This window comes from Heptranchias perlo, unplaced genomic scaffold (genome assembly GCF_035084215.1).
Source record: "Heptranchias perlo isolate sHepPer1 unplaced genomic scaffold, sHepPer1.hap1 HAP1_SCAFFOLD_429, whole genome shotgun sequence".
NCBI classification, from domain to species: domain Eukaryota; kingdom Metazoa; phylum Chordata; class Chondrichthyes; order Hexanchiformes; family Hexanchidae; genus Heptranchias; species Heptranchias perlo.
In genome coordinates, this window is record NW_027139441.1 from 162,323 (window position 1) to 186,410 (window position 24,088).

At 59.8% G+C, this 24,088-nt stretch overlaps 1 protein-coding gene across 1 annotated transcript in view; it reads right to left on the reverse strand.

The window, feature by feature from the left end:
• Nucleotides 1–1,691: 1,691 nt before the first annotated feature.
• The window catches only part of atxn2l (ataxin 2-like), a gene marked incomplete at its 3' end in the record, with an annotated part of 30,052 nt that continues 7,655 nt past the window's right edge, over nt 1,692–24,088 (reverse strand). Inside the window, exons 9-21 of the mRNA XM_067978944.1 lie at nt 23,674–23,855; nt 20,830–20,937; nt 19,044–19,304; nt 17,267–17,362; nt 16,268–16,341; nt 14,972–15,261; nt 12,579–12,648; nt 11,219–11,362; nt 9,700–9,771; nt 6,923–7,109; nt 5,408–5,538; nt 4,003–4,135; nt 1,692–1,921 (exon numbers count right to left, since the gene is read on the reverse strand). Coding sequence (XP_067835045.1) covers nt 1,692–1,921; nt 4,003–4,135; nt 5,408–5,538; nt 6,923–7,109; nt 9,700–9,771; nt 11,219–11,362; nt 12,579–12,648; nt 14,972–15,261; nt 16,268–16,341; nt 17,267–17,362; nt 19,044–19,304; nt 20,830–20,937; nt 23,674–23,855 — 1,978 coding nt within the window. The remainder of the gene's footprint in view (nt 1,922–4,002; nt 4,136–5,407; nt 5,539–6,922; nt 7,110–9,699; nt 9,772–11,218; nt 11,363–12,578; nt 12,649–14,971; nt 15,262–16,267; nt 16,342–17,266; nt 17,363–19,043; nt 19,305–20,829; nt 20,938–23,673; nt 23,856–24,088) is intronic.

Consider the following 24,088-nt stretch of genomic DNA (forward strand, 5'->3'; position numbering starts at 1 on the left):
TACACCGACACACACACACCCGACACACACACACACACACACCCACACACACACACACACACCCGACACACACACACACCCGACACACACACACACACACCGACACACACACACACACACACCCGACACACACACACACACACCCGACACACACACACAACCGACACACACACACCCGACACACACACACCCGACACACACACACCCGACACACACACACCCGACACACACACACACACCCGACACACACACACACACCCGACACACACACACAAACGACACACACACACACCCGACACACACACACACACCCGACACACACACCCGACACACACACACACACCCGACACACACACACACACACCGACACACACACACCCCGACACACACACACACACCCGACCACACACACACACACACCCGACACACACACACACACACCCGACACACACACACACACCCGACACACACACACACACCCGACACACACACACACACCCGGACACACACACACACGACACCCACACACACACACACACACCCGACACACACACACACACCCGACACACACACACACACACCCGACACACACACACACACCGACACACACACACACACCCGACACACACACACACACACCCGACACACACACACACACACCCGACACACACACACACACACCGACACACACACACACACCCGACACACACACACACACCCGACACACACACACACACCGACACACACACACACACCCGACACACACACACACACCCGACACACACACACACACCCGACACACACACACACACACCCGACACACACACACACACACCCGACACACACACACACACCCGACACACACACACACCCGACACACACACACACACCCGACACACACACACACACACCCGACACACACACACACACACCCGACACACACACACACACCCGACACACACACACACATCCGACACACACACACACACACATCCGACACACACACACACCCGACACACACACACACCCGACACACACACACACACACCCGACACACACACACACACACCCGACACACACACACACACACCCGACACACACACACACACACCCGACACACACACACCCGACACACCACACACACACCCGACACACACACACACACCCGACACACACACACAACCGACACACACACACACCTGACACACACACCCGACACACACACACACCCGACACACACACACACACCCGACACACACACACACCCGACACACACACACACACCCGACACACACACACACACACCCGACACACACACACACACACCCGACACACACACACACACACCCGACACACACACTCACACACCCGACACACACACACACGCCCGACACACACACCACACACCCGACACACACACACACACACCGACACACACACACACATCCGACACACACACACACACACCGACACACACCACACACACCCCGACACACACACACACACGCCCGACACACACACACACACCCGACACACACACACACACCCGACACACACACACACACCCGACACACACACACACACACCCGACACACACACACACACACCCGACACACACACACACACACCCGACACACACACACACACACCCGACACACACCACACACACACATCCGACACACAGAGAGAGGGAGACAGAGAGAGGGAGTTCCTGACCTGTGTGACGTGGGCCATGTTGCTGTATCCGTGCTGCAGCTGCTGATGGGGTGAATGGCGTAGACAGCCTGCTGGGCGAAGCTAGCCTGCGGGGACTGCGGGTTGGGGCCGGGTGTGATGGAGGGCGGTGTGGGTGTCAGAGCAGCGTGGTACAGGTTCTGCTGAGCTTGGCATTGCCCATGTGGGGTGGCTGGCTGGCCTGGTGCTGAGGGGAGAGATCAGAGGAACACAGTGAACGTCAGCTGTTAAACGGGGCCCGATCTGGACTCGGGGACAGGCCTTCAGCCCCTCGAGCCTGTTACACAGGGACAGGAGGAGGCCGTTCAGCCCCTCGAGCCTGTTACACCGGAACAGGAGGAGGCCGTTCAGCCCCTCGAGCCTGTTACACCGGAACAGGAGGAGGCCGTTCAGCCCCTCGAGCCTGTTACACAGGGACAGGAGGAGGCGTTCATCCCCTCGAGCCTGTTACACAGGAACAGGAGGAGGCCGTTCAGCCCCTCGAGCCTGTTACACCGGAACAGGAGGAGGCCGTTCAGCCCCTCGAGCCTGTTACACCGGAACAGGAGGAGGCCGTTCAGCCCCCTCGAGCCTGTTACACCGGAACAGGAGGAGGCCGTTCAGCCCCTCGAGCCTGTTACACCGGAACAGGAGGAGGCCGTTCAGCCCCTCGAGCCTGTTACACCGGAACAGGAGGAGGCCGTTCAGCCCCTCGAGCCTGTTACACAGGGACAGGAGGAGGCCGTTCAGCCCCTCGAGCCTGTTACACCGGAACAGGAGGAGGCCGTTTCAGCCCCTCGAGCCTGTTACACCGGAACAGGAGGAGGCCGTTCAGCCCCTCGAGCCTGTTACACCGGAACAGGAGGAGGCCGTTCAGCCCCTCGAGCCTGTTACACCGGAACAGGAGGAGGCCGTTCAGCCCCTCGAGCCTGTTACACCGGAACAGGAGGAGGCCGTTCAGCCCCTCGAGCCTGTTACACCGGAACAGGAGGAGGCCGTTCAGCCCCTCGAGCCTGTTACACCGGAACAGGAGGAGGCCGTTCAGCCCCTCGAGCCTGTTTTGCCATCTAATCAGGTGTTGGCATATATGTACCTCAGTTCCATTTACCCACCTTGGTTCCACATCCCTCGATACCCGACAAAAATCTATTGATCTGACGGAATGAGAGCGCCCGAGGGAGGCCGCGAACGAGAGCGCGAGAGAGGGGGAGGCGGAGGAGGGAGGCGGGGGAGGGAGGGAGAGGGAGGGAGAGAGAGGGAGGGAGAGAGAGGGAGGGAGAGAGAGGGCGGGGAGGAGGGAGAGAGAGGAGGGAGAGAGAGGGCGGGGGAGGAGGGAGAGGGAGGGCGGGGAGGAGGGAGAGGGGAGGGCGGGGGGGAGGAGGGAGAGAGAGGGCGGGGAGGGAGGGAGAGGGAGGGCGGGGGAGGAGGGAGGGCGGGGGAGGAGGGAGGGGCGGGGGAGGAGGGAGGGCGGGGGAGGAGGGGAGGGCGGGGGAGGAGGGAGGGCGGGGAGGAGGGAGGGCGGGGGAGAGGAGGGAGGGCGGGGAGGAGGGAGGGCGGGGGAGGAGGGAGGGCGGGGGAGGAGGAGGGCGGGGGAGGAGGGAGGGCGGGGGAGGAGGGAGGGCGGGGGAGGAGGAGGGCGGGGGAGGAGGGAGGGCGGGGGAGGAGGGAGGGCGGGGGAGGAGGGAGGGCGGGGGAGGAGGAGGGCGGGGGAGGAGGGAGGGCGGGGGAGGAGGGAGGGCGGGGGAGGCGGGAGGGCGGGGGAGGCGGGGGAGGCGGGGGAGGCGGGAGGGCGGGGGAGGCGGGGGAGGCGGAGGGCGGGGGAGGAGGGAGGGCGGGGGAGGAGGGAGGGCGGGGGAGGAGGGAGGGCGGGGGAGGAGGGAGGGCGGGGGAGGAGGGAGGGCGGGGGAGGAGGGAGGGCGGGGAGGAGAGGAGGGCGGGGGAGGAGGGAGGGCGGGGGAGGAGGGAGGGCGGGGGAGGAGGGAGGGCGGGGGAGGAGGGAGGGCGGGGGGGAGGAGGGAGGGCGGGGGGAGGCGGAGGAGGGAGGGCGGGGGAGGCGGAGGAGGGAGGGCGGGGGGAGGCGGAGGAGGGAGGGCGGGGGGGAGGCGGAGGAGGGAGGGCGGGGGGAGGCGGAGGAGGGAGGGCGGGGGGAGGCGGAGGAGGGGAGGGCGGGGGAGGCGGAGGAGGGAGGGCGGGGGGAGGCGGAGGAGGAGGGGAGGAGGGAGGGAGTCGGAGGAGGAGGGAGTCGGAGGAGGGAGGGAGGAGGGAGGAGGAGGGAGTCGGAGAAGGTACCTGCACAGGGCTGGGAGCAGCGTGCTGGGCCTGCTGCTGATTGCCGGTCGGTGGTGGTCGCAGGCTGAGGGTGCGGAGTGTGGTGGTGCAGGGGGTGTGGCGTGGGGGTACGGCTGGGGGACTCCCGCTGACACTGGAAGATAAGCAAAGGAAAGACATTAGCCCGAGTATCCCCATCCCTGGGGGTCCCAAATTCCCTCCCCCTCCCCCGGGACAGTCTGTCTCCCGCTCCGTTACTCTCCCCATCCCTGGAGATCCCACATTCCCTCCCCCCCACCCAGGATGGACTGTCTCCCGCTCAGTTACTCGCCCCATCCCTGGGGGGTCCCACACTCCCTCCCCTCCCCCTGAGACAGACCGTCTCCCGCTCCGTTACTCTCCCCCATCCCTGGGGGTCCCACACTCCCTCCCCTCCCCCTGAGACAGACCGTCTCCCCGCTCCGTTACTCTCCCCATCCCTGGGGGTCCCACACTCCCTCCCCTCCCCCTGAGACAGACTGTCTCCCGCTCCGTTACTCTCCCCATCCCTGGGGGTCCCACATCCCTCCCCCCCACCAGATGGACCATCTCCGCTCCGTTACTCTCCCCATCCCTGGGGGTCCCACATTCTCTCCCTCCCCCCCGCCCAGGATAGTCCATTCTCCGCTCCGTTACTCTCCCCATCCCTGGGGGTCCCACATTCCCTCCCCCCTACCCGGGACGGACCGTCTCCCGCTCCGTTTACTCTCCCCATCCCTGGGGGTCCCACATTCCCTCCCCCCCACCCAGGATGGACCGTCTCCCGCCCTCCGTTACTCTCCCATCCCTGGGGGTCCCACATTCTCTCCTCCCCCCTCGCCCAGGATGGACCGTCTCCCGCTCCGTTACTCTCCCCAATCCCTGGGGGTCCCACATTCCCTCCCCCCCACCCAGGATGGACCGTCTCCCGCTCCGTTACTCTCCCCATCCCTGGGGGTCCCACATTCTCTCCCTCCCCCCCGCCCAGGATGGACCGTCTCCCGCTCCGTTACTCCTCCCCCATCCCTGGGGGTCCCACATTCCCTCCCCCCCACCCAGGATGGACCATCTCCCCGCTCCGTTACTCTCCCCATCCCTGGGGGTCCCACATTCTCTCCCTCCCCCCCGCCCAGGATAGTCCATCTCCCGCTCCGTTACTCTCCCCCATCCCTGGGGGTCCCACATTCCCTCCCCCCTACCCCGGGACGGACCGTCTCCCGCTCCGTTACTCTCCCCATCCCTGGGGTCCCACATTCTCTCCCTCCCCCCCGCCCAGGATAGTCCATCTCCCGCTCCGTTACTCTCCCCATCGCGGGGGGGGTCACACACGCCCTCCCTCTCCACCCCAGAGCACTGGGTTCGGCCCCCCACCAACCCCCCACCCCCTCCTTGGTGGGGCAGCACTCACCGTACATGGCCTGAGGAGGGGCCTGATCGGCCCGAGGGGTACTGGGGAGCAGAGCTGGAGACGATGGCCTGCGGGTGACCGGCCGAGCCCAGCCATTCGAGGGTTGCTCTGGATCATGGAGCGTAGACGGGCTGCGGAGAGAGAAAAACGGGGTGATTACCCCAGAGGGGAGGGTGGGAGGGCTTACGGAGCTACATCAGGCGGTGACATCCTCAGAGTCGAACAACTCCCTGGCACACGATGCCAAGCCTGACCCACGAATCGTGGACATTGGGGAGGGAGGGGGAAGGACTCTGGAGGGTAAATCGGGAGCCTCCGATGGCAAGCAGCCGGCACCTTCAGGAGTCAAGGGAACAGGGGACAGAAGATATCGACAACAGCATCTCTGATCCGATCTTCTCTCTCTCTCTCTCTCGAGGACACATCAGAAACAGAGCGGAGCAGGAGCTGTGGGCACTTCAAAACTGAAAGTCCAAAGCAAGGGCAGACTGATCAATAGCCCGATCTGAGGGAAAGGACAAAGTCAGGAGGACATCGAAACAGCATCTCGTCACAGAGACACACACAGACAGAGACACACGCACAGACAGAGACACACGCACAGACAGAGACACACGCACAGACAGAGACACACGCACAGACAGAGACACACGCACAGACAGAGACACACGCACAGACAGAGACACACGCACAGACAGAGACACACGCACAGACAGAGACACACAGACAGACACACACAGACACACACCACAGACAGACACACACACACACACACAGACAACACACACAGACAGACACACAGACAGACACACAGACAGACACACAGACAGACACACAGACAGACACACAGACAGACACACAGACAGACACACAGACAGACACACAGACAGACACACAGACAGACACACAGACAGACACAGACAGACACACAGACACACAGACAGACACACAGACAGACACACAGACACACAGACAGACACACAGACAGACACACACAGACAGACACACAGACAGACAGACAGACAGACACACACACACAGACAGACACACACAGACAGACACACAGACAGACAGACACACACACAGACAGACACACACACAGACAGACACACACACAGACAGACACACACACAGACACACACACAGACAGACACACACACAGACAGACACACACACAGACAGACACACACACACAGACAGACACACACACACAGACAGACACACACACACAGACAGACACACACAGACAGACACACACACACAGACAGACACACACACACAGACAGACACACACACACACAGACAGACACACACACACAGACAGACACACACAGACAGACACACACACACAGACACACACACACACACACAGACAGACACACAGACAGACACACAGACAGACACACAGACAGACACACAGACAGACACACAGACAGACACACAGACAGACACACACACACAGACAGACAGACAGACACAGACAGACACACACACACACACACAGACACCACCTACCTGTGAGTGATACTGTGCCATGGCCTGCATCATGGCAGGTTGTCCGGCGAACTGCTGAGGGCTGTACGGCAGGTAGGGAGGAGAGTAGGGGCCAGCCACCAAGGGGGGGCCAGCGGCCGAGCAGCTTGCATGATGGGGGGAGCGGAGGGTGGATGGTGCTGGTCCGAGCGCTGGGGGGGCACCGAACCTGAGGGAAGAGGCAAGTTGTTTAGAGCAACTCTCTGGAACCTTGACCGGGAGGCGATCTCCTCACACCCAACCCTTTTAATTATTAAACGCTTAGCCCACAGCAAACACGAGCCCACCAGAGTGAGAGTGAGTTGCGAGCGGTGGTAAGGAGCGGCTTTATATGGCACCGTCATCCATCCCAAAACCTCCCACGCACGGTCAATAAGGGAGCGAGGTGACTGTCACATCTATTCTGCCCCTGTTAATCTGTGCGGTTGTTGGTCGAGGGATAAATATCGGCCCCAGGACCCGGGGAGAACTCCCCCCCTGCTCTTCTTCCAATAGTGGCCGTGGGATCTTTTACACCCACCCGAGAGGGGCAGACGGGGCCCTCGGTTTAACGTCTCATCCTGAAAGTGCGGCGCTCCCTCAGTACCGACCCTCCGACAGTGCGGCGCTCCCTCAGTACTGACCCTCCGACAGTGCGGCGCTCCCTCAGTACTGACCCTCCGACAGTGCGGCGCTCCCTCAGTACCGACCCTTGGACAGTGCGGCGCTCCCTCAGTACCGACCCTCCCACAGTGCGGTGCTCCCTCAGTACCGACCCTCGGGACAGTGCGGTGCTCCCTCAGTACCGACCCTCGGACAGTGCGGCGCTCCCTCAGTACCGACCCTCCCACAGTGCGGCGCTCCCTCAGTACCGACCCTCCGACAGTGCGGCGCTCCCTCAGTACCGACCCTCGACAGTGCGGGGCTTCCCTCAGTACCGACCCTCCGACAGTGCGGCGCTCCCTCAGTACCGACCCTCCGACAGTGCGGCGCTCCCTCAGTACCGACCCTCCGACAGTGCGGCGCTCCCTCAGTACCGACCCTCCGACAGTGCGGCGCTCCCTTCAGTACCGACCCTCCGACAGTGCGGCGCTCCCTCAGTACCGACCCTCCGACAGTGCGGCGCTCCCCTCAGTACCGACCCTCCGACAGTGCGGCGCTCCCTCAGTACCGACCCTCCGACAGTGCGGCGCTCCCTCAGTACCGACCCTCCGACAGCGCGGCGCTCCCTCAGCACTGGCGATTGGGGAGTGTTGACCTGGATTACGGGGCTCGAGTCCCTGTACGCGTGGGGCTCGAACCCTCGACCTTCCAACTCAGACACAAGACAGTGCTACCCACGAAGCCATGGCTGACACCTGAAGCACTTTGGGACGCCCTGAGGTTATGAAAGGCGCTGTATGAACACAGAGTCCTTTGGAGATTTGAACTGATCCAAATTCTCGATCCTGGTTTGATGGGGCCTTGGAGCTTACATAGAATTTACAGTCCAGAAACAGGCCATTCGGCCCCACGGGTCCGTGCTCCACACGAGCCTCCTCCCTCCCTCCTCCATCTCACCCTCTCACCATCTCCTTCTATCCCTCTCTCCCTCATGTGTTTATCCAGCCTTCCCCTTAAATCCATCCACACTATTCACCTCAACTACTCCTTGTGGGAGTGAGTTCCACATTCTCACCACTCTCTGGGGAAGAAGTTTCTCCTGAATTCCCGATTGGATTTATTAGTGACTATCTTATATTTATGGCCCCCCCTAGTTCTGGTCTCCCCACAAGTGGAAACATCTTCTCTCCGTCTACCCTATCGAACTCTTTCATAATCTTAAAGACCTCGATCAGGTCACCCCTCAGTCTTCTCTTTTCTAGAGAAAAGAGCCCCCAGTCTGTTCAGTCTTTCCTGATAATTTATAACCTCTCAGTTCTGGGTATCATCATCGTAAATCTTTTTTACACCTTCTCCAATGCCTCTATATCCTTTTTATAATATGGAGACCAGAACTGTGCCCAGTATCTCCCAGTGTGGTCTAACCAGACAGAACTGTGCCCAGTGCTCCCAGTGTGGTCTAACCAGACCAGAACTGTGCACAGTACTCCCAGTGTGGTCTAACCAGACCAGAACTGTGCCCAGTACTCCCAGTGTGGTCTAACCAGACCAGAACTGTGCACAGTACTCCCAGTGTGGTCTAACCAGACCAGAACTGTGCCCAGTACTCCCAGTGTGGTCTAACCAGACCAGAACTGTGCCCAGTGCTCCCAGTGTGGTCTAACCAGACCAGAACTGTGTACAGTGCTCCCAGTGTGGTCTAACCAGACCAGAACTGTGCACAGTGCTCCCAGTGTGGTCTAACCAGACCGGAACTGTGCCCAGTACTCCCAGTGTGGTCTAACCAGACCAGAACTGTGTACAGTGCTCCCAGTGTGGTCTAACCAGACCAGAACTGTGCACAGTACTCCCAGTGTGGTCTAACCAGACCGGAACTGTGCCCAGTGCTCCCAGTGTGGTCTAACCAGACCCAGAACTGTGCCCAGTACTCCCAGTGTGGTCTAACCAGACCAGACAAGAACTGTGCACAGTACTTCCAGTGTGGTCTAACCAGACCAGAACTGTGCACAGTACTCCCAGTGTGGTCTAACACTTAAATCCCTGCTCCACACCCTGGGGATTTCCCGGTTTACATTGCCCTCTGATTACACTCCATTCACTTGCTTCTCTCTGTACATTGAGCAAGCTTCCCTCCCTCCCGCCCCCCCCATAGAAGGGTGGCAGAGTCAGACACTCACCTTTTGTGCTGCGGAATTGCTTGCTCTGGCTGACTTGTACTGGAGGGATGGTGTATTGGTAACCTGAGGGCCCTGAAACAGAGAAATATCAGAATCCTGAGGGGCAAAGAGAGCGCGAGCCAGGCAGGCAGGGCGAAAGAGGAGGGCGAGCGATGCGAGCCAGGCGGGCAGGGCGAGCGAGAGGGCGAGCGAGCGCGAGCAGGCGAGAGAGAGGGCGAAGAGAGCGCGAGCAGGCGGGCAGGGCGAGAGAGAGGGCGAAGAGAGCGCGAGCCAGGCGGGCAGGGCGAGAGAGGGGGCGAGCGAGCGTGAGCCAGGCGGGCAGGGCGAGAGAGGGGGCGAAGAGAGCGCGAGCCAGGCGGGCAGGGCGAGAGAGAGGGCGAAGAGAGCGCGAGCCAGGCGGGCAGGGCGAGAGGAGAGGGGGCGAGCGAGCGTGAGCCAGGCGGGCCAGGGCGAGAGAGGGGGCGAAGAGAGAGCGCGAGCCAGGCGGGCAGGCGAGAGAGAGGGGGCGAGCGAGCGTGAGCCAGGCGGGCAGGGGTGAGAGAGGGGGCGAAGAGAGCGCGAGCCAGGCGGGGCAGGGCGAGAGAGGGGGCGAAGAGAGCGCGAGCCAGGCGGGCCAGGGCGAGAGAGGGGGCGAAGAGAGCGCGAGCCAGGCGGGCAGGGCGAGAGAGGGGGAGCGAGCGAGCGCGAGCCAGGCGGGGGCAGGGCGAGAGAGGGGGCGAGCGAGCGCGAGCCAGGCGGGCAGGGCGAGAGAGGGGGGCGAGCGAGCTAGGCGGGCAGACCAGGCGGGCAGGGCGAGAGAGGGGCGAGCGAGCGCGAGAGTGCCCGAGCCAGGCAGGCGGACAGGGCGAGAGAGATGCCAGGCAGGCAAGGCGAGAGAGAGCGAGCGAGCGAGCCAGGCAGGCAGGCAGGCAGAGAGAGCGAGAGAGGGGCAAACAGATGCTGCTATAACCAGGGTCAAGGTGCATCTCCGACAGAGAGGGAGGGATGGAGTCAGGCACACTGTTGGATAACTCGGTGTTAACCATAACAGGATTGAGCGTGTGTGATCTGCTGGCTTGCCCTGGTTGCACACTGTACTTGTGGGTGGACGAACTGCGACAGAGCCCCAGGATGGGGGTGGGGGGAGGTGAGACAGGTTCCCTATCCCCACATTGCTGCTCGGTCTCGCCGAGACCCCAGCTCCGGGCCAGGTTTGATGAGGTGATATTATACATCGTCCTCAGGAGCCAGACGAGACTCCCCATTCACCTCTCTCACAACTCGGGGGCGGGAGGGTCACTGTACTCCCAAGCTGCCGGCCTCTCTCTCTCTGAGTCCCCAATCCACGGCGGGGAAGCTGCAGAACGCGTGGGCCCCCCTCCCCTGCCTGGTTAGCGGCTGCGCTGGCCGAGGTCACGCACCGCCCGACCTGTGCCCCCTGACCCCTCTCCACCGCTCGCTGCGCCCGATCCCGTTAACGTTTATCCGCTCGCTCCTCTCTCTCGCGGGTTGTGGCGGGGAAAGGGGGGGCGACCCGTACCTGGACTGCGGGGTTCATGTGGATCCCGTGTACGTAGGAGATGTACTGCGCGTTGTAGATGGTGTTCTGCCCCGGGGTCACCATGATCGAAGGACTGGGCTGGGTCTGAGGCCTGGGTGGAGTTGGCGTGTTGGCCGGCTTGCCCTGAAACCACAATCACAAACACACACGTCAAGACATCACAACCTGCAGTGCGGGAGTGCGATGAAACACTCCCCACTGGCCCGGACGGGAGAAGCTCGATACCAAACACCTTCCCTTCCCTCCCCTCAGAGGCGGGGCTGTTCTCTGATTATCGTAGGGTTCAGCTCCATGGGACTATTTCTCAGATAATGAAGCAGTCCGTGCCCGCATGCAGCAAGGCCCGGACAACATCCAGGCTTGGGCTGGTAAGTGGCAAGTAACATTCGCGCCAGACAAGTGCCAGGCAATGACCATCTCCAACAAGAGAGAGTCTAACCACCTCCCCTTGACATTCAACGGCATTACCATCGCCGAATCCCCCACCATCAACATCCTGGGGGTCACCACTGACCAGAAACTTAACTGGACCAGCCACATAAATATGTGGCTTCAAGAGCAGGTCAGAGGCTGGGTATTCTGCGGCGAGTGACTCCCCAAAGCCTCTCCGACCACCTCCGAGGCCCCCCGGGTCCAGGAGTGTGATGGAACACTCTCCGCTTGCTTGGACTTGGAGCAGCTCCAACAAGACTGGAGAAGCTCGACACCATCCAGGACAAAGCAGCCCGCTCGATCGGCAGCCCATCCCCCCACCTTGAACACCCACTCCCTCCCCCACCGGCGCCCCGTGGCCGCAGTGCGTCCTGTCCACAGGATTCCCCGCAGCAATCTCGCCAAGCGCTCATCGACAGCGCCTCCCAATCCCCCGACCTCCACCACCCAGGGGGACGAGGGCAGCAGGTGCACGGGAACCCCATTGCCTCCGAGTCTCACTCACCGCCCTCGATACCCAGCAGACGTCTATCAAATCTCAGCCTCGGAAGCTCCGACCGACCCCCAGACGTCCACAGGCTTTCGGTGGGAGAGAGTTCCAGATTCCCACTCCCCCTCTGTGTGAGGAAATGCTTCCCGACATCACCCCCTGAACGGCCCGAGCTCTGATTTTAAGGTTCTGCTCCCCCACCTTGTTCTGGACTCCCCCCCACCAGAGGAAATAGTTTCTCTCTCTCGACCCCATCGAATCCTTCAATCATCTTAAACCCCTCGATTAGATCACCCCTTAATCTCCGACACTCGAGGGAATACAAGCCCAGTCTGTGCGACCTCTCCTCGTCATTTCTCCTCCTGCGGTGCAGAGATTGTTTTGTTATAAACGGGCAGCGGGCGAGCTTATACTTACCGCGGGTACCAGCGACTTTGTGGGGTTAAATTCTTTAGCGTTGGGGTTCAAAGTCGATCTCTTCACTTGCCTGAAGGAACAGAAGGAAATAAAAGTGAAGTTGTGAAAGGTTTCCCGGAGAGGTGCTGCTGGGAGGGCGGGCGTTTACACAGCGCCTCCAACGGAGTGAAACGTCCCACAAGACGCTTCACGGGAGCGGAGATCAGGCAAACATCGACTCCGAGTCACGCGAGGCGACATCAGGACAGGTGACCAAAAGCTCGGTCAAAGAGGGAGGTTTTAAGGAGGGTCTTAAAGGAGGAGAGAGAGAGAGAGAGAGAGAGAGAGAGAGAAGAGAGAGAGAGAAGAGAAAGAGGGGGGAGCGAAGAGAAGAGAGAGGGGGGGAGGGAAGAGAAGAGAGAGGGGGGGGAGGGAAGAGAAAAAGAGAGAGGGGGAGGGAAGAGAAAAAGAGAGAGAGGGGGGGAGGGAAGAGAAGAGAGAGAGGGGGGGGAGGGAAGAGAAAGAGAGAGAGAGGGGGAGGGAAGAGAAAGAGAGAGAGAGGGGGAGGGAAGAGAAGAGAGAGGGGGGAGGGAAGAGAAGAGAGAGGGGGGAGGGAAGAGGGAAGAGAAGAGTGAGAGAGAGGGGGAGGGAAGAGAAGAGAGAGAGGGGGGAGGGAAGAGGGAAGAGAAGAGTGAGAGAGAGGGGGAGGGAAGAGAAGAGAGAGAGGGGGGAGAGAAGAGAGAGAGGGGGGAGGGAAGAGAAGAGAGAGGGGGGGAGGGAAGAGAAGAGAGAGGGGGGAGGGAAGAGAAGAGAGAGGGGGGAGGGAAGAGAAGAGAGAGAGGGGGGAGGGAAGAGAAGAGAGAGAGGGGGGAGGGAAGAGAAGAGAGAGGGGGGAGGGAAGAGAAGAGAGAGAGGGGGGAGGGAAGAGAAGAGAGAGAGGGGGGAGGGAAGAGAAGAGAGAGAGGGGGAGGGAAGAGAAGAGTGACCGCGCTTCAGTTAAAATAAAAGCGCTTTGGGACATGCGGAGGTGGTGAAAGGCCCGGTAGAAGTGAGAATCTCTTTTTTTAAAAAAAAAACCTTCTCCGATAGTCTCCTGCGCGATAAAACGCTGCCCTCCGAGTTTTCCCGTCAAGTATCGAATCTGGAGACCAGACCAGAAGCAGGGAACGGGACCGCAGGTGCCGTTTAATCCAGGACAGAGGGTAGAGGCTGGAGTGGAGGGAGGGAGGGAGGGAGGGAGGGAGGGGGTGAGGGGATGGGCCAGCCCAGCTGAGTGACGGTCACGGGGGGGGTGGGGGGGCGGTATTAGACGGTAACTGCACTCTCTGTTTGGCTGTTGTCTCAGAAGTTGGTGGCTCAGCACAGTTTCGGAAAGGAGACTCTGCCAGTGGATCACAGCGTTTCATCATCGAGCACAGCCCAGAGTCAGAGGGCCAGCCGCCCGCCCTTCCCCCGGGACGGCCGCGTCACCGCGGGGGGGTCCGCGAACCGAAGCTGCGGGGGGGGGGCGGTCGCCTTGCGCGTTCGGGCGCACGGGACATGACTGGGACGCTGCGCCCGCCCCCGTCCACTCCCCAAACACCCCACCCACCGCCCCCCGTCCACCCCGCCCACCGTCCACCCCACCCACCGTCCACCCCACCCACCGCCCCATTACAATCCAGAGTACCCCAAACCGTCCCCCATTACAATCCAAAATACCCACAAACCATCCCTATTACAATCCAGAGTCCCCCAACCCTTCCCCATTACAATCCAAGATACCCTAAACCACCCCATTACAATCTAGAGTACCCCAAACGGACCCCATTGCAATCTGAAATACTCCAAAACCTCCCCATTACAATCTGGAATACTCCAAACCCTCCCCATTACAATCCAAAATACTCCAAATCCTCCCCATTACAATCCAAAATACTTCAAACAGATCCCAATACAATCCAAAATACTCCAAATCCTCCCCATTACGATCCATAATACTCCAAACCCTCCCCATTACAATCCGTGATACTCCAAACCTTCCCCATTACAATCCAGAATACTCCAAACCCTCCCCATTACAATCCAGAATACTCCAAATCCTCCCCATTACAATCCATAATACTCCAAACCCTCCCCATTACAATCCGTGATACTCCAAACCCTCCCCATTACAATCCAGAATACTCCAAACCCTCCCCATTACAATCCAGAATACTCCAAACCCTCCCCATTACAATCCAGAATACTCCAAATCCTCCCCATTACAATCCGGAATACTGCAAACAGATCCCATTACAATCCGTGATACTCCAAACCCTCCCCCATTACAATCCGTGATACTCCAAACCCTCCCCCATTACAATCTGTGATGCTCCAAACCTTCCCCATTACAATCCCTCCCTTTCACTCACTCCGCCCCTCGAGGTACTCACTCAGACACGCCCTCCTTCTCCTCCTCGCCGCTTTCACACTTGCTCTGGGGGCTGGAGGGGGGGAGCGGACCCTCCCCGGGCTCGGAGAGCTTCTTCTCCTCCCGCCGCTCTCCGGCCTCGCTGCCCAGCGCGCCGGCCTTTGGGGTGGAGGGGGCCCCCGCCTCGGGCGGGGTCTCCAGGGCCGCGGGGTCAGGGCCGCAGCACTTGTCTTCCAGCGGGTCCTTGGCTTTCTCTGCTGCATCCCTGAACCTGGAGGGGACGTTTCCCAACTCCTGAGCAGTCGCCTGGAGCTGGAGAGAGAGAGAGAGAGAGACAGAGGGAGAGACAGAGAGAGAGAAAATTTAAGAAAGACGACAAACTCCCATTTCTACAGCACCTTTCACCACTTCAGGACATCCCAAAGCTTCACAAACAATGAGGTACTTTTTTGAAGTGTGGTCACTGTTGTAATGTAAGAAACGCAGCAGCCAAGTTGCGCACAGCAAGATCCCACAAACGCCAATCAAATAATGACCAGATCATCTGTTTATTTTAGCGACGTTGCCCCCGGGGAGAACTCCCCCCTGCTCTTCTTCCAATAGTGGCCGTGGGATCTTTTACGTCCACCTCAGAGGGGCAGACGGGGCCCTCGGTTTAACGTCTCATCCGAAAGATGGACCCTCCGACAGGGCGGCGCTCCCTCAGTACCGACCCTCCGACAGGGCGGCGCTCCCTCAGTACCGACCCTCCGACAGGGCGGCGCTCCCTCAGTACCGACCCTCCGACAGGGCGGCGCTCCCTCAGTACCGACCCTCCGACAGGGCGGCGCTCCCTCAGTACCGACCCTCCGACAGGGCGGCGCTCCCTCAGTACCGACCCTCCGACAGGGCGGCGCTCCCTCAGTACCGACCCTCCGACAGGGCGGCGCTCCCTCAGTACCGACCCTCCGACAGGGCGGCGCTCCCTCAGTACCGACCCTCCGACAGGGCGGCGCTCCCTCAGTACCGACCCTCCGACAGGGCGGCGCTCCCTCAGTACCGACCCTCCGACAGGGCGGCGCTCCCTCAGTACCGACCCTCCGACAGGGCGGCGCTCCCTCAGTACCGACCCTCCGACAGGGCGGCGCTCCCTCAGAGAGCTCTAAGCTCCTGTGGTTGGCTGGACCCAACCATAACTGCCCGTGAAAATGGTTCACACCCTCCGCTTCTGCTAAACCGTGATGCAAGCAAGTAACGGTCACTCTTACAGACAGCAGCGTTTCAGTTCTCCCCCTCCCCTCACCCTTCGATCCCCGATACGGGAGGGGTGTCTCCTTACCCTGAAGTCTTCTCCGAACTTCTTCAGCTCCTCAATCTGGTTCCGCTTGTGGTCTGACGGAGACTGCAGTAGCCCTGTGTGTGTGTGTGGTGGAGAGAGGGAAGAAGGGAAAAGGAAGCAAAGAAAAACCAAGAGTTTAGCACTTACAGGAAGGCAGAGGGCGTTTGGTTCGGTCAAACACGCTCTCTGCTACAATGCACCAACTAAAAGCAGGAAGACGACAACGGCTGGAGGTCTCGGGTGAATGGAGCAAGGAGTGGGAGACGGAGAGCTGGGTCTCACAGCTCTCCCTCTCCACCCCCACCCCCCCCCGACCCCGGTCTACGCGTGGTCAAGTCTACTCTCAGTTGTATTGGGAGAAGGAGGTGAGGAGGGTCCTTAAGCTCTGCTGAGGGACTGGTCGCTCCCGGCCGGAGGGAGCCTGCACGGCTGACGTCACCGATCAGGGACCTGCCGCTCGGGGCTCAGTGCTGGCCTGCTCCTCGTCTGCCACAGGTACTTGAACACGGGGCGAGCTGGCCGTTACCAACCAAGCCCCACGCCCTGCTCATCTTCCAACAGTGGCCGTGGGGTCTCCTGCATCTACCTGAGGGGGCAGACGGGGCCCTCGGTTTAAAGTCTCATCCCAAAGACGGCACCTCCGACAGCGCGGCGCTCCCTCGGCGCCGACCCTCCTGCGGCGCGGCGCTCCCTCGGCGCTGGGCAACTGGGGAGTGTCAGCCCGGATTATGGGGCTCGAGTCTCTGGAACGTGTGGGACTCGAACCCACTATCTTCTGACTCATGGCTGGGACTAACACCCCTACAAGCGTAGGAGTTAAGGAGGGAAGCCTGTTCAACGATTCCGGGAACCACCGTGGCAAGCAGTGCGATTGGGAGCGCTGGACGCAGTCAGTACACAACTCACGCAGTAGGATGCTGTAACTCACTGTCACCTCTCATACTGGAGGTTGTAAAGAGCGCACGCACACAGCTACAAAGAAACAACAATGTCTCCTACCTTTCACCGCTGCCTTGCTGTATTCCACGGAGCCTGGAGACGGGGCCTCGACCTGTCGAGGAAGCTCCTTCCCTGCAGCATTACCGAGATCTTTCACTGAAGGGGAAAGTACAAGTACAAACCATTGGTACATCCGCAAATAACTGGACAGACCCCCAACTCACTGCCAGACCGCACCCACAACACACTATCTCCATCCCGAGTAAAGCCCCCTGCACCCACACACTCCCATCCCAATCCCCTACTAAAGCCCCCTGAACCCATACACTCCCACCCCACCCTAACCCTAGTAACTCAGTGCACAGCCCGGCTCTGTGACTGACACTGTGGCCCCAGTACATCCCAGAGCTCTCCCTGATCCGATTGGAGTGAGCCACTCCCACACCACTGAGCCCTCTCCCCCTTCAGTCGATTTCAGATCCCCGCCATTGAACAGCATCTCATCCACCCTGCAACTGCGGGAGGTACTGGGGTCCATGCTAGCCCCTAGACAGAGGGGCTGAAGGGCTCCTCTCTGTCTGACGGGGGGACTGGGGGTGGGGGCGGTGGGTCAGACACTGACCTCTCACCCTCTGGGACCTGAGATTAAATCCCTCAGCACTGCACTGGGCGCGCCGACCTACATTACTGGCCTCAGGTCCTGGACTGGGGTTCGAACTCACAGCCTCCGAGCTCGGGGACCGAGCGAGCCACTGAGCCAAGCTGGGACTAAGCAGCGAGACTCGAAGATATTTCATCGCCTGATAACGTGCTCCACCTGTCAGTACTGCTTCTCATCCTCGTGTTCAAATCCCTCCATAGCCCCTCGTCACCCCCCTCCCTATCTCTGTAACCTCCTCCAGCCCCTACAACCCTCCGAGATCTCTGCGCTCCTCCAATTCGGGCCTCTTGTCCATCACCCCCGCTCCCTTCGCCCCACCATTGGCGGCCGTGCCTTCAGCCGCCTGGGCCCTGAGCTCTGGAATTCCCTCCCAAAACCTCTCCACCTCTCTCTCTCCTCCTCCTCCTTTAAGACCCTCCTTAAAACCTCCCTCTTTGACCAAGGTTTTGGTCACCTGTCCTAATGTCTCCTTACGTGGTCCAGGGTCGAATTTTGTCTGATTTATGCTCCTGTGAAACACCTTGGGGACATTTTACTACGTTAAAGGAGATGTATAAATGCCTTCTGCAAATCCATATACTCCACACCCACCTCTAACAAGCCTCCTGTGAGACACTTTATCCAATGCCTTCTGTGAGTCCAGATACTCCACATCCACCTCTAACCAGCCTCCTGTGAGTCCATATACTCCACATCCACCTCTAACCAGCCTGAGAGACACTTTATCCAATGCCTTGTGTCCATATACTCCACATCCACCTCTAACCAGCCTCCTGTGAGACACTTTATCCAATGCCTTCTGTGTCCATATACTCCACATCCACCTCTAACCAGCCTCCTGTGAGTCCATATACTCCACATCCACCTCTAACCAGCCTCCTGTGAGACACTTTATCCAATGCCTTCTGTGTCCATATACTCCACATCCACCTCTAACCAGCCTCCTGTGAGACACTTTATCCAATGCCTTCTGTGAGTCCATATACTTCACGTCTACTGCACATGTCCAGTGTTTGTCTGACTCCCCCCATCCGCCGTGAAACGGAATAGGGACATTTTACTACGTCAAAAGGCGCAATTTGTCCCTGTCCAGCTGCGGCCGCCCTCCTCCCCATTTATCTAACGCGGCGTTAGCCCCCCCACCTCCCCCCCCCCCCCCCCCCCACGAGTCCTTACCGTCTGTGGCGAACAGTGGCGGGGCCGGAGTTGGCGGTTTGGGAGACGAGGAGCCGGGAGACGAGGAGCCGGCCGAGTCCACTGCAGCGGAGGAGGAAGAGGAAGAGGAGGAGGAGGAGGAGGAGGAGGAAGAAGAGGAGGAGGAAGAGGAGGAGGAGGGAGGAGGGGGCCTGGTTTCGGGCGGAGAGGAGGGAGGGTCCTGGGCCGGGAGCGCTGCCACACCAGACTTCGGAGAACGGGGATGGTACGGCCGGCCGACACCTGGAACATCGCAAGGCTCGCGTCAGTATATGAGGAGAAGTTGGAGGGCGGAACGTGGCGGTCCCGCAAACCAGCAAGCCCAGTTAAGGACCCCCAAATCGGAGGGAATCATCCCTCCCCCCACCTGCCCTTGGAGGGCAATGAGCTTCCGAATACGTCTCTTTCGGTACCTTTACTCCTCACCCCCCCATCACCACCACAAGACAGGCCTCCCGAGCAACCTGCCCAGGAACCTCAGGCATCTTTGAGACCACTTCGAGGGGGACTCCCCAGATACCCTGGGACCCTCGGACAGGCTGCTCCCGTGGGGAACACGGTCAGTTGCACAGGGCGCTCGCCCTCTGGCCGACTGCTCGGGCGCCTCAGGCGGGTCCAAGGCGGAGGGACGCCCCGTGCCAGCCATCTCGCACGCCGGCCGCACCATGGTCGCACGCGGAGGTGGGTAAGGCTGGCATTGGCCCGATGCCGCATGGCAGAAGCAGGACTGATCCGACAGCGCGGAGACCCCTCGGGGCCCGACCCTCCGACGGCGCGGCGCCCCCTCAGTCAACCGGGGAGTGTCGCCCTGGATCACGGGGGCTCGAACCCACGAACCTTTTGACCCAGTGCGGGGTGGGGTGGGGGGCGGGGGGCGAGCGGGACCGACTCGAGCTGACCTCCGTGCGGGAATCTCCCGTCGGAAAGCTGAGACCCTGAAGGAGAATCTGAGGGGGCCAGGACTTCGCGTTCCCAGCGGCTCACGCGCGCCGACAACTCCCCTTTCGAAAATGGAGGGGCGGGAGGGGGAGAAAAGAGAAGGGGGCAAATCGACATTATTCGTTCTGGGGGGGGTGTGGGCGTCACTGGCAAGGCCGGCATTTATTGCCCATTCCTAGTTGCCCATCGAGCTGGCGGTAGTTTGATACGACCGAGGTGCTTGCCAGGCCCAATTCAGAGGGCAGTTCGGAGTCAACCACGTTGGCGCGTGGGGACTGGAGTCACATATAGTCCCAGACCGGGTGAGGGCGGTAGGTTCCCTCCCCGACAGGGGGAAAAATCGGTGAACCAGTTGGGGTCTTTAAAACGACAATCCGAGAGACTCTGTCACGTTCACCGATCCCGGCTTTGTATTCCCAGCTCGTTTTATGGCTCATTGCGGGGGGTACGATTTGAACTCACGTCCGCTAGATTATTAGTGCTGCGTAAACTCCCCATCCCCCTCAACTCCGACACTTCGAGGGGAGTCCGTGGCTCAGTGGGGGAACAGGGTCTCTCTCCCCTCGGCGTCAGAAGGTCGGGGGTTTCGAGTCCCACACGTTCCAGAGACTCGAGCCCCGTAATCCAGGCCGACGCTCCCCGGCTGCCCAGCGCCGAGGGGGCGCGGGGCTGTCGGTCCCTGTAACACTACCCGCTACGCCTCTGAGAATACCTACTGCGCGATCGCGTGGGGGAGGGGAACCGAGCACAGAGACCGCCCTCGGACGAACGGGGTGCCGCTTAACGGCGGATTGCGGAAGGAGTGCGACAACCAGTGGGGACGAGTTACCTGCTGCAGGAGGATGCGGAGACACGTCGGAAAGCGAACCCCCTCGGCCCATCATTGGCTTGCCCCCTCGGGTGGGTCGCTGGGCTTTGGGCGACATCCGGGATGGTCCTGGGGGGGGTGGGGGTGGAAAGGTAAACAGATGACGATCACAGGCAAGTCAGTGCGTGTTAGTCCAGTCACACACGGCAGGAAGGCTCCCTCGCATTTTACCTTAACATCAGTAGAGACACAGGGCGCTGGGGAGAGAGGGGTTACTGAGAGACAGTGTGAGGGAGAGGGATTAACATCAGTAGAGATACAGTCAGTAAAACAGGGCTCTGGGGGAAGAGGGGTTACTGAGAGACAGTGTGAGGGAGAGGGATTAACATCAGTAGAGATACAGTCAGTAACACAGGGCGCTGGGGGGAGAGGGGTTACTGAGAGACAGTGTGAGGGAGAGGGATTAACATCAGTAGAGATACAGTCAGTAAAACAGGGCTCTGGGGGAAGAGGGGTTACTGAGAGACAGTGTGAGGGAGAGGGATTAACATCAGTAGAGATACAGTCAGTAACACAGGGCGCTGGGGGGAGAGGGGTTACTGAGAGACAGTGTGAGGGAGAGGGATTAACATCAGTAGAGATACAGTCAGTAACACAGGGCGCTGGGGGGAGAGGGGTTACTGAGAGACAGTGTGAGGGAGAGGGATTAACATCAGTAGAGATACAGTCAGTAACACAGGGCTCTGGGGGGAGAGGGGTTACTGAGTGACAGTGTGAGGGAGAGGGATTAACATCAGTAGAGATACAGTCAGTAACACAGGGCGCTGGGGGGAGAGGGGTTACTGAGAGACAGTGTGAGGGAGAGGGATTAACATCAGTAGAGATACAGTCAGTAACACAGGGCGCTGGGGGAGAGGGGTTACTGAGAGACAGTGTGAGGGAGAGGGATTAACATCAGTAGAGATACAGTCAGTAACACAGGGCGCTGGGGGGAGAGGGGTTACTGAGAGACAGTGTGAGGGAGAGGGATTAACATCAGTGGAGATACAGTCAGTAACACAGGGCGCTGGGGGAGAGGGGTTACTGAGTGACAGTGTGAGGGAGAGGGATTAACATCAGTGGAGATACAGTCAGTAACACAGGGCGCTGGGGGGAGAGGGGTTACTGAGTGACAGTGTGAGGGAGAGGGATTAACATCAGTAGAGATACAGTCAGTAACACAGGGCGCTGGGGGAGAGGGGTTACTGAGTGACAGAGTGAGGGAGAGGGATTAACATCAGTAGAGATACAGTCAGTAACACAGGGCGCTGGGGGGAGAGGGGTTACTGAGAGACAGTGTGAGGGAGAGGGATTAACATCAGTAGAGATACAGTCAGTAACACAGGGCGCTGGGGGGAGAGGGGTTACTGAGAGACAGTGTGAGGGAGAGGGATTAACATCAGTAGAGATACAGTCAGTAACACAGGGCGCTGGGGGAGAGGGGTTACTGAGTGACAGTGTGAGGGAGAGGGATTAACATCAGTAGAGATACAGTCAGTAACACAGGGCGCTGGGGGGAGAGGGGTTACTGAGAGACAGTGTGAGGGAGAGGGATTAACATCAGTAGAGATACAGTCAGTAACACAGGGCGCTGGGGGGAGAGGGGTTACTGAGAGACAGTGTGAGGGAGAGGGATTAACATCAGTAGAGATACAGTCAGTAACACAGGGCTCTGGGGGGAGAGGGGTTACTGAGTGACAGTGTGAGGGAGAGGGATTAACATCAGTAGAGATACAGTCAGTAACACAGGGCGCTGGGGGAGAGGGGTTACTGAGTGACAGTGTGAGGGAGAGGGATTAACATCAGTGGAGATACAGTCAGTAACACAGGGCGCTGGGGGGAGAGGGGTTACTGAGTGACAGTGTGAGGGAGAGGGATTAACATCAGTAGAGATACAGTCAGTAACACAGGGCGCTGGGGGGAGAGGGGTTACTGAGAGACAGTGTGAGGGAGAGGGATTAACATCAGTGGAGATACAGTCAGTAACACAGGGCGCTGGGGGAGAGGGGTTACTGAGTGACAGTGTGAGGGAGAGGGATTAACATCAGTAGAGATACAGTCAGTAACACAGGGCGCTGGGGGGAGAGGGGTTACTGAGTGACAGTGTGAGGGAGAGGGATTAACATCAGTGGAGATACAGTCAGTAACACAGGGCGCTGGGGGAGAGGGGTTACTGAGTGACAGTGTGAGGGAGAGGGATTAACATCAGTAGAGATACAGTCAGTAACACAGGGCGCTGGGGGGAGAGGGGTTACTGAGTGACAGTGTGAGGGAGAGGGATTAACATCAGTAGAGATACAGTCAGTAACACAGGGCACTGGGGGAGAGGGGTTACTGAGTGACAGTGTGAGGGAGAGGGATTAACATCAGTAGAGATACAGTCAGTAACACAGGGCTCTGGGGGAGAGGGGTTACTGAGTGACAGTGTGAGGGAGAGGGATTAACATCAGTAGAGATACAGTCAGTAACACAGGGCGCTGGGGGAGAGGGGTTACTGAGTGACAGAGTGAGGGAGAGGGATTAACATCAGTAGAGATACAGTCAGTAACACAGGGCGCTGGGGGGAGAGGGGTTACTGAGTGACAGTGTGAGGGAGAGGGATTAACATCAGTAGAGATACAGTCAGTAACACAGGGCGCTGGGGGAGAGGGGTTACTGAGAGACAGTGTGAGGGAGAGGGATTAACATCAGTCGAGATACAGTCAGTAACACGGGCGAGGGCTAGCAGTCCGAGAGACTTGACTTGCAGCCTGAATTTACAAGCACCCGCCATCCGACAACCACCCGGCACCTGCCCCCCACCCCCGCCCCCGACGGGTCACTCACCTCCGTTGATCACTCGCTGGTCCGGTGACGGGCTGGAGCTCGACTCGGGGTGATGGAGGGCACCACGGGGCGGCAGGGAGCCGGACCCCACCCGGCCTCCTCGGGGGACGCTGGGCCTCAGGCCCCCTCCGCGGGTCGACCCGTCCCGGCTACGCTGGGGCAGGGGAATGTACTTGCCGTCTCTGGAGAGCGGAGGGAACACAGGACTGAGTGCAAGGAGCCAGGCGGAGCGACGACAACCGGCATTTATGTCGCGCCGTTAAACCTCCCGAGGCGCTGCACAGGAGCGGAATCAGACATGCAGTGGATGGAAAGTATATGGACTCGCAGAAGGCATTGGATCAAGTGCCCCACAGGAGGCAGAAGAGGCATTTATTTTGCGCCTTTAACGTAGGAAAACATCCCGAGGCGCTTC